The sequence below is a fragment of the Ovis aries genome, chromosome 7 (assembly GCF_016772045.2).
Source record: "Ovis aries strain OAR_USU_Benz2616 breed Rambouillet chromosome 7, ARS-UI_Ramb_v3.0, whole genome shotgun sequence".
NCBI lineage: Eukaryota > Metazoa > Chordata > Mammalia > Artiodactyla > Bovidae > Ovis > Ovis aries.
This window is the reverse complement of record NC_056060.1, coordinates 21,607,805-21,617,899: the sequence shown is the minus strand read 5'-3', so window position 1 is coordinate 21,617,899 and position 10,095 is coordinate 21,607,805. Positions and strand designations below refer to the sequence as shown.

Sequence of the window (10,095 nt, the reverse complement as noted above, 5' to 3'; positions counted from 1 at the left end):
ACCCACTGCGGAGGCCCGGCTCGCCGCTCCCGAACCGGCCTTGGGAACTGCGGAGGACCTCGGCCGTGAGGCGGCATTTTGGGAACCTGTGGAGGGCAGGGTAGCGGGCCGGCTGGGGGCCTTAAGCACGGCTGACGGGTCCAGGGAGTCCGCGGACTGGGCCCAGGGAACAAACAGGTCAGGGACCGAGGCAAGACATCCGCGGGAGGGCACGGAGCCTTTTTGGGAAGCGCGTTTACAGAAGCCTACTGAGCGAGCTGCTGCCGCCCCCTGGTGGCAGTTATGGGAAGACCTTGAAGGTGGTGAGCAGGTGACCAACTGCCTCTAGCAACAGGACAGGACCGTCATCTTCCAAGGGGGTCTTCCTCACTGTGGGGAGGGGGGAAGCCGAACAGCTGTGGTGTGGTCAGAGCCGAGGCCGGGATGGGGAGTCCCCTCTATGGGAAGGAGCAGCCTAAGCATATGGAATGCAAGTAATGCTGGCTGCACTTAACAGGAGACAGCCTCCACTTCAATTTGGCTCTCACCCAGGCCCTGGCCAAGGAAAGCCACTCAATCACACACTAGTTAAAACTAAGTCAGATTTTTATTATTTTCCATAGACCACATCATTTAATAATAAAAAAAATAAAAATAAAAATTGAACAAAAGGAAAAGGTGGATATAAAGTGGAACCGGTGGGCAGGAGCCAAAGGCTGCAGGACAGAAGAGACTGGGAACTGCAGGGGCCCTGGGACTCAGGAGGAGATGCTGATTCAGCTCATAGGTGACCCAGTCCTGGCCCCGGCTGTTCCCAAAAGGGGGGTTCGAGTACCAGAGGTGGTGAGTAGGATGGAGGAAAAAACAAGGGAGGTTTGGGGCTCCTGGCTGTTCCCCACTTCTCAGCCAATACCTCCCTCCCTAACTTAGCTCTTCCCTCTCACAGACTTCACTGGAAATGAGAGGAGAGGGCTGAGTCCTAAGAGACAGATTATGGAGGTGGGGTAGGGGGTGGGAAGGTGGCCACTGCTCCATGTGGTATTTGGGGACAGGTGGCAGCCAGATTCAGCACTGGGCAAATGGTGTGAACGACCCTGGTTCCAGGGTGGTGGAGATTGTACCTATCCCTCTGTGGCCTTGAACCCACCCTGGGGCAGGGTGGCCCATGCCTGCAGCTCTCCCTAGTGTCTTCCCGGCTAGCGGCGCCCGCCCCGGTCCCGCACAGGTGTGCTCCTGCTCCGGCTCCTACTGTGGCGCTTGGTGTCTCTGCGGTCCCTCTCCCTGCCTCGTTCCCGCTCCCTGTCCCTCTCCCGATCTCGATCCCCCCTGTCCCGCTCCCGGTCCCTCTCTCTCTCCCTGTCCCTCTCTCGGCTGTGTTCTCGCCGCTTCTCTCGCTCCAGCTGCCGGGTCCGTTCCCGCTCCGCCTCCTTCTCCCTCTCCTTCTGCTCTTCTTCTTCTTGCTCCTTTCGCCGCTTCTCCCGCTCCTTGGCCCGTTCAGCCCGCTCTGCCTCCTTCTGAACAATCTGTAGCAGGCAGGGAAGGCAGAGAACAGGCATCTCAACCCCATTCACACCAGTCCCACCTGGTCCCCCTAGCTCCTGGACCCTGCACTCCTAGCTCAGGATCACTGTCCGCCTTGCTGTTACGCAGGAAGGGAGAGGGCCCAGCAGTCACAACCTGTCCTTGTCTCAGAGCCCCAAGCCCTCCCAGTTTTCACCTGTTACAGCACCATCCATGCCGGGCCTCTAGTATTTCCCAAGCTACTTAGCAGTGAAAAAATTCTCTATTTCCTTCAGTGGAGTAGCATAAGCCTAAAATTCCCAAAAGGCCCATCAAGAAAAAAGCCCCATTAAAAAAGCTAAAATCCCTAGAAAGGAAAAAGCAGAAAAATGGCTGAGTTTATAAAACACAAATTTTTCAGCTAACTAAAATCAACTTCCAAGAAGTGTGGCTGGCACACCCAGTTTGGATACACACACAAAGTTCCAATCTCCATGTCTACCTTCTACCTTTTTGGGTCTGGCTTTTCTAGGGCACAATCAACTGGGTCTTGAAACTACCTCTTTCCATGATGCTTAGCCTCTGCCTTATTATCCTAAGCCGACAGGATACCGAGGCCTACTCTCTCCCACAGTCACATGACTCTGCCCTCTGTGCCCCCTAGCCTGATGCATCTCTGAGCAGGGCGGGAAGGCAGGCACTCACCTGGCTGTCAGTCAGTGGGAGCCAATAGATGCAGGGAGCTGCCTTGGTCTTGCGGAAAAGGTCATCCAGCAGCTTGGCAGGTGGTTCCTCCTGAGCTTTCTCTGAGGTGGAAGGAAGTGGTTCAGACTTGATGCACGTGAGCCTGTGGCCCATCCCATTTGGGTCCCTTCCCCACTTACAGGTGGGTACTGTGCCCCTGCAGCTAAGTACCTTTCTTCTCACTCTTCTTTTCTTTAGACTTTGCGCGTTCCTTCCGGCGGCGATCACGGGACCGGGATCGGGATCGGGGCCCTTCTCGAACTTTGTCCCGATCCCATTCGCGCTCGGATCGAGTCCGCTCCCGCCGCTCCATTTCCCGTTCCCGTTCTGCCCACTGCTCCCGGACCGCCCGCTCCTGCTCCCGCTGTTCTGCCCTGGGGTGCTGTGGTGGCTGGGTTGGGGGTGGGGGCGGGGGGTGTAGTGGCCGTGGCATCCCCTGCTCCTCTGTCTTAGTTTCAGAGGGACGGTCCACCAAGAGGCCTCGGTGATAGTCCAGCTGTGGGCAGAGGAGGCAAAAGGGTGGAGACAACATCACGCCACTGAAGGAGCCCAGGCGCTGGCGAACAGACTCACGGCTCAACTCAGGAAACCAAAGTGGAGGGAGGAGCACCCTCAGAGACCACCAGTTTGGCCAGGGTCTCAGCTGGAGTCTCGCAGATGAGGGCCTCCCCTGCCCCTCCCCTCTTTCCTCTCCCTTGGTTTCTTACCTCATCTTGCTCAGCATAGTCAGCACAAAGGAATTTGGGGTTGGACTGGGGCCATTTGACCCCATGTAGAGCTGTGCGGGTGGCAACTGCTTCCTCTACTGTCGAGTACTGACGGAGGAAGGGAGAGGCAGAAGGTCACAACAGGCCTTCCCTCCCTCCCACTTGCCGTAAGGCCTCAAACCTGCCCACGTTGGTCACAAAAGGAGATATAGGGCACAACCTAGAGAACCAGCTTCTTCCCCTCACCGTTACAAAGCAGTGAGATTTGATCTTGTCAATCCAAAAAGCCTCTTCTACCAGAGTTCCTGTACGTCCCAACAACTCCTTCAGTTGGCCTAAAGTGAAGGGACGAACCTGCCAATGGAAATGAAACTTCAGGGTCTCGAAGAAGGCAAGAAATATGCTCAGGTGAGGCTCTCTACAAACTCCAGACAATCCTGAAAGGTGATACTTTTTTCTCATTTTTCATGAGACAGGTTATGAGGTTAAGTAACTCACTCAGAGTCACCGAGTGAGTAACCAGCAGATGCAGGAGCTGAACCTAAGAAACACGGGTCCACAGCTCTGACTCTACATCAAGCTGCACCGCTGGAAACGATGACTTACCAAATTGGAGATGTGGACGATGTTACTGATCTTGCCCCGGGGTGGGGAGGGCACCTGAGCAGTCCGGACTGGGTCATCAATCGTAATGGAAACTCCTGACTTCTGCTGGCTAATGGAACGTCGAGTTAAGGTATCTCCTAAAGTCACTATCAAATAGAGCACATGAATTGTTTTCAGCAGGGAGCAATGCTGGTTTTCGCCTTCAGCAGGACTTTTAAATTCCCTACCGGTAGTCACTCTTCTGTCTAAATGTGCTGAGTACCTGCACTGTGCAAGGTACAGTCCAGGCTGATCTCCTCATTATGGGGATGCAAAGATTAAACAGATTCGAACCTAGCCCTCAAGTAGCTTGTGTAACAAGACAGATGTGTAAAATACTACAACACAAGGCAGAAGACATTCGATGCTGTAAGAGGTCCACATCAGGTGCTCTGGGATCTCAAAGAGCCACACGTTTCACTCAGTGCTGCACCCACCTTTCTTGACTTCATGTTCCACAGGGGGCGGCAAGGCCACCTCTACTGAGACCTGGGGAGGTACAGGGGCTTCGGCTTCAGGCTCCTTCTCTTCTTCCTCCTCTTCCCTCTGCCCATTCTCCTGGCCCTCAGCAGGTACCACCTGTAAGGTATCAGATTAACAGAGGGATTCTTCAACACCAAACCGGCATATTCTTTCCTGCCTCTGGTTTCTTGGGGAGAGATGGTGGTAGTCAGCCTCAAGTGTTCTTTCCAGTGGGGGGAAGATTTCATTATTAGGGTCACCTCCGCCAGGTCCTGGGACTGGTAAGACCTTAACTCACCCATGAGGAAAACTAAGGCATGAATTGGCAAATTTTTTTCTGTATAGAGCAAGAGAGTAAACATGATAGAATTTGTGAGCCATACAGTTCCAACTAGTCAATTCTGGATATTATAGCACGGACGCAGCCATAGAGAAAAATATATAAACTGGTGTTAACTGTGTTCTAACAGAACTTCATTACAGGCAACAGGTTAGATTTTGTATTCTGCGGACCCCTACAAAGGTCAATTAAGCCAACCCTCTGCACAGATTTCCCTTCTAGAGCTCCACCTTAGCTCCCTACTTAGCAACTTACTCTGCATTCAGACCCCCCTCCCCCAAAGTGGGGCACAGGAGCCTTACCTGAGTGACAGTCCGGCATATTTTCAGCCCCTTGTCATGGGTCCCATCATCACCATTACGCTCTGTCTCATCCTCAGAGATTCGGGAGTCGTCAGCATGAAGATCCACAACAGCCTCCTGCCCCGCCAGGGGTTTGATGTCGGGGATGAGGCTCTGGGACACAGATACCCCCCACCCCGTTACACTGGGCCCATGTCTACTCCCACCGCATGTCTCATCCTCCCTTCCCCGGCCCCTCCCACCTCACCTTGAGTGATTCGGTGGTGATACTGATGGAGGGTTTCTTCTGGGTGGCGGCTGTGCTGGCTCCCCAACGCCGCTTCCGACTAGGCTGGCCCCCCTCTGTGTCACTGTTTCCAGCCGGCACCCCCTTGGTAGCTGCTGTCCCCAAGAAACAGGACCCCACAGTTAGATGGTCCCAGGCTCTCTGCTGGTTCACACCACAACACCCACAGATAGCCTTCAACTGGAATTTTAGTGAAAGATTAACTTAAGGATATCACTTTGGGGGACTGGGGAAATCGTGTTTCAGAGTAAATGGAAAGCCTGGAGCCACTTCCTGAAAGATTAAAACTACTGATCTCTGAAGGCAAAAAGGGAGAAGTAACTAGGCTGGTGAGCATTTAAACTTTTACTGGTAGAAAAACCTAAAGCACTGGGGAAGACATACTGAGGATGACATGGGAATGAGAAGACTGTATGATAATAAAATTCAAGTTAGTTTTAGATCATGACATGACCTGGTTATGCTTTAGATAGTATTAACACTAATAGATTGATATTTAAGTCATAAAGATCTATTAAATACTACACTTTTGTCAACTTAAAAAGAGTTCTTCATTGAAAAATGCTCAAGTTGTTGCTGTTTGAGGTGTGGGAACTCTCCTTTTCTCAGATGTGCTCTTAGAATAAGGCATAAACTGGTAAGCATTTTATAGGAATCCCTCAAGCCTACTCCTGAAAAAAGCAGGACTATGGATAAGTAATGGTGAGACACTTCACAGTGTATCTCATTAGGGTTAAGAAAGAAATTGGGGAAAAATAACAAGAATTGTTTATGAAGTTCTGAATTATAAACTGGAGCCTTAACTATGCCATAGATTTGCTGGGTAGAGTTGCTGGGATGGGAAGGGGCGACCCAAGAATGCCACTGAGAGAGAATGGAAGTCTGTCTCTCTGTGCACTCTGAGTCTTATGGTGCTCTGGACCTGCATCAGGGATTTGGGGCTAGACTTACAGACAACGGAGATCTTCCTCTTGAATGATTTGGGCAGCAAGCTCTGTATAGAGAAGAAAGGGGGGGAAAAAAAAAGAGAAAGAGACACACCCCACAGAGAGGTGGAAAGGAGGTTAGATGGGGCAGTCTTAGCACAGGTTCCAAAGACACAGAGAGATAGAGACACAGAGACAGACAGACCGAAACAGAAGCGGCAAACGGCAAAAACGAAGCAGAATCAATGCAAGTTAGAGAAAAAAATAAAACCAAACATCACAGCAGGGAAAAGTCATCTAGTCCATACCACACCTATGTATTAGCTTAACCAGAAATAAGCTGGAAGAAGAATTTCAGTGGCCTCCCAGCCCCTTAAAAGCACTGGTCATGCCCTCTTCCACTGGTGTCTATGGATGGAGAGGATGCGAGACCCAACAAGCTATGCCCAAAACTGAGTTATTTAGTCTTTCTAAGGTCTTCCTTGCTAACTGGAGCAAAATATGAGTAAACAAGGAAAACCAACTTTGGGATGGCAACTGTGACGATATAACCCTCCTCCTTTACTCAATGCCCAGCCTGACATCCACTGGCAGTGGCTCTGAGCAGCTTGGACAGCAGACTGTTAAAACTGCCTGGATCGCTGCCACACTGTGGAAAAGGGCAGCACCAGACTCACTGGAGAGGAGCCTCTGAAGCCAAGTGCCGGCAGAAAGAATTTAAAGGTGTCTTTGGTAAAGACAGATTTTATGAAGGGCAGACAGTACCCAGGAAGTTTCAGACTTTCCGACCACTGTACAGAGCTCTAGCAGAGCCCTACTATGTCATCTCCAAACAGGGCTTATGCCTTAGGGGCTCTGTCAATGACCAGAAACTTCCAAACTTGCTTTTGAGCAAGTTTCTGCCCCTAAACACTCAGTGGAAGACTGTGGACAGAGCAAAAAGAGGAAGAGAGAGCGAAAAGGGGAATAGAGCATTTTCAGATTTAGGTGCTTATTTCTGGAAAAACTAAGACCTACCACCCTTCTAAAGGGTAGGGCAGGAGCCCTCTTGATGAAATCCCTTTCCCCCATCCAACCCCCAGCCCCGTTTGTGTTGTCTAACCAAGTCTCCTTGGTCTCCTTTAAGGGCCAGCCTGACCCCTAGCCAGGCCGCTCTTGATGGGTAAGTTAGTGAGAAAAAAAAAAGTCTTAATTAAAACAGGTAGAACATGAACCAAATAAATAAATCCAATAAAGAAATCAGAATAAAGATAAAGAAAAAAAATAAAAATAAAAGATTAAAAAAAGAGGAGAAAGAAGAAAATAAAGAGGAAAATAAACTAGGAATATGACAAATGTTCCAGGTACCATCTCACACCTGGGATCTTCAGTTCAGCCAATCGCACCTCACTGTGTACTGTATCTAGTCAACCGCCGGTCCAATCAGAATGAGCCCTCCCTGCTAGGCGCTCTGCATTTGGTGGGGGGTTGGGTTGGCAAAAAAGGTGGGCGCACGGCGTGGTGGTCGGCACGGCACTGCCAGAGTCCTCCCAGGGGCGCACGGGGGCGGGAGGGAAACGTGTGGGGGGACGCTGCCCAGTTTCCATGATGTCAAGACAGTTCACTGGCGGTGGCCAGGCTCAGCGAGGGGTACAGGGGGAACAGGGGCAGAGACATCAGTTCTGGCCCTGTAGGGGCATCATCCTGTAGTCCCTGATGAGATGGCCTGTGAGTAGCAGGAATGGTCCTGGCCTTTCATCGTGAGAGGCAGGCAGGACCCTATGTCCACCAGTGGCAAGCTGCAGCAACACCACCACCCAGTGCTTGGAATCCAGGTGATGACTCCAGAGTCCCTTTCTCCTCTGCCTGTAACTGGGGAGGGGGTCCTCTCACCGAGTGGGTTCATGAAGCCTCTGTTGAAGGCAGCCTGGGGGTAGTAGGTGGATAGCCCCAGGACCTGGCACACATTCAGCAGCAAGGTCAGAATACTTTTCTTCTGAGTGGTGTGTGGCATCTCCTCAGGGACTCCAGCTGAGACAGTGGTTCCAGTCAGGTGGATGGATGAGCCCCTGCCTCCAGGGATGGAGGAGAAGTTGGAGCAACCAACATGCTGCCCTTCACCATGGACAACAGGGACCAAAGGAAAGTCCATCTGATGAGCAAATGATGATACATGGCTGGGCTGTCATCAGCATTAAATCCCTGGGCTCAGACCCTAGACTTCTCTGCAGGGTTCCTAGTCGTCACAGCTTAAGCCGAGAGCCCCACTTGGTATTTTACAGCTGGCACTGTGATCACAAACATTGACTCTTTAGGAGGTCTTGGTGCCCTAGTTGGGGATCCCAACAGTCTGCAGCAAACAAGGCAACCCACAGTCCTCAAAAGGGCAAGGGCGTGTGGGCAGGCGCCCCAGCACTGACACAAGCTCTTCTTGGGGTGTCCCAAAGAGGGAGATGATGCAAGTCCACCCCTTTCCAAATGCTTTTTGCTTTCTTAATACAAGTCTCTCCAGAACAGTGCTCTTCTTGGCCCCCTGATGTAAGCAAGGCAGGGAGGCAAAAGGGGGCCCATCACAGGATCCCATACACATGCCCCCCTCTGGCCAAGACACCTGGATAGCAGACTCGGCTCTGACTGGGCAGCTCAGTAGCAGCGGTTGGGTCCAGAGGAAGAGGCGGCATCAGCGATTGGCCAGTTGGGCAGGGTTATATTTTACGGGCGGATTACCGTACATGAGGTACTTGGACAAAGTTTTACGGGGAAGAAGGACCTTGTAATAAATAATATTCTGCACATCAAATCACTTTCACCGGCCCCCACCCCCGCAACACACACCAAAGAAAGGCTACACACACAACAGTCCCTCCCACCCTGTTACTCTAGTCCCAAACCCAGCTAATTCTTTCTCTAATTATTTTAAGAGTCAAGAAGACTTCGCTGGCTCTGATGTGAGGAGCCCCCTGAATTGGGTGCAGGACACAAAATAACATGTATGCCCCAAAAGTAAGTTGAGGCATCACAAAAATAGCCAAGGGGCCTCTGGGATCACCCCAGGAGCTGGCTTCTAAGTAGCTTCATCTTTCAACAAGACCACTGGGGGGCAGATCAGCAACAAAAATTCCTCAGCATGGTGGTCAGCGGAGATCCACCAAAGCCCACTAGATGGCGCTGAGCTCCAGCATGTTTTAAAAAGGAGGGAAAGCTAGGGGGCTACCACAGGGAGAAGCTGGAGAAGGCAGCAGGGAAAGCTAAGCCTGGGTCTTAGATAAAGGGACATTAACTGACTTTCTGGGTGGTAACAAACTTCCCCAACTGCACTACTTCCCCAACAAGGAAAGGGGGATGAAGGAGTCCTGTCCCATCACACGGGGTCTCCCTGGCTAAACCAGCGAATTCTCCCTTGGCCCTGTCCTGATCCAAATCTTTGCCTAGTCCCTTTTTTAAGCTATCCCACTGTGGAAGAGGGATCACTGGAATGTTCTACTCTCTCCCCTAGGTCCACTCCTGCCCACCCAGCCCAGTAGGTGGCTTGGGTATTTACCTCTTTCTTCTCCTCATCCTCAGCACTGCCCTCTGGGCGGTCATCATTGCTGACTTGGTCTGCAATAGGCATGGGGGGCTCTGGAACCTCATTTTCAGCTCTGTTTTCACTTGTGTCCATGGTCACTTCCTCCTTCTCCTCACTGTCATATGGGGATTGGTTGGGGGGGCAGGAAAGAACCAAGGGGAAGAGAGAACAAGATGTTAGGTTTTGGGTCAAGGAAACCTCCATGCCTCAGTACTTGGGTGAGATTGGGAGGGCTGCTTTTCAGATCAATCTAGAGACTTTGCCCCCAATGGAAAAGCAGACAACCTTTTTCCTAGGGGAAAGAGCACAGATCACAGCAACCACATCCTCCCACTGCCCAGATGGGATAAAGCTGTGATGTGTGAGGTCAGGACTCCAATGCTCTTAGGTAATTCACAAGAGTACTCTTCTCATATGAAGAGGAGCAACATCCCTCTCTGAAAAGTCCCTCAAAAGTGACTGTTATTTGCCCACAACCCCAGGGCATCCCCAGCCCGTGGTCACGGGCACTCCCAAACTGCATGAGAAACTAAGGGAAGCCCAAGTCCTTAAAAAGATGAGAAAGAGCAGCCAAGGCTGTAGCAAATGACCCCAACTTTGTTGTTTAATCAACTGCTTAGGGTAAAAGCCTAATGACCCACAGATCTGGAGACACCA

The 10,095-nt window shown here is 51.4% G+C and overlaps 1 protein-coding gene across 9 annotated transcripts in view; it reads right to left on the bottom strand.

Moving 5' to 3' along the window:
* Positions 1-567: 567 nt before the first annotated feature.
* The window catches only part of ACIN1 (apoptotic chromatin condensation inducer 1), a 39,393-nt gene continuing 29,865 nt past the window's right edge, over positions 568-10,095 (bottom strand). For 4 of the 9 annotated variants that reach the window (XM_004010335.6, XM_042252965.2, XM_027971633.2 and 1 more), the window contains 11 exons: positions 9,412-9,553; positions 5,917-5,959; positions 4,927-5,060; positions 4,680-4,832; positions 4,013-4,154; positions 3,537-3,682; positions 3,177-3,284; positions 2,931-3,038; positions 2,395-2,719; positions 2,185-2,285; positions 568-1,502 (listed from right to left, as the gene is read on the bottom strand). In XM_004010335.6, coding sequence (XP_004010384.4) covers positions 1,176-1,502; positions 2,185-2,285; positions 2,395-2,719; positions 2,931-3,038; positions 3,177-3,284; positions 3,537-3,682; positions 4,013-4,154; positions 4,680-4,832; positions 4,927-5,060; positions 5,917-5,959; positions 9,412-9,553 — 1,729 coding nt within the window. In that variant the 3' untranslated portion in view covers positions 568-1,175. The remainder of the gene's footprint in view (positions 1,503-2,184; positions 2,286-2,394; positions 2,720-2,930; positions 3,039-3,176; positions 3,285-3,536; positions 3,683-4,012; positions 4,155-4,679; positions 4,833-4,926; positions 5,061-5,916; positions 5,960-9,411; positions 9,554-10,095) is intronic. The other 5 variants (XM_027971630.3, XM_060418559.1, XM_027971629.3 and 2 more) reach the window with 3 other exon arrangements.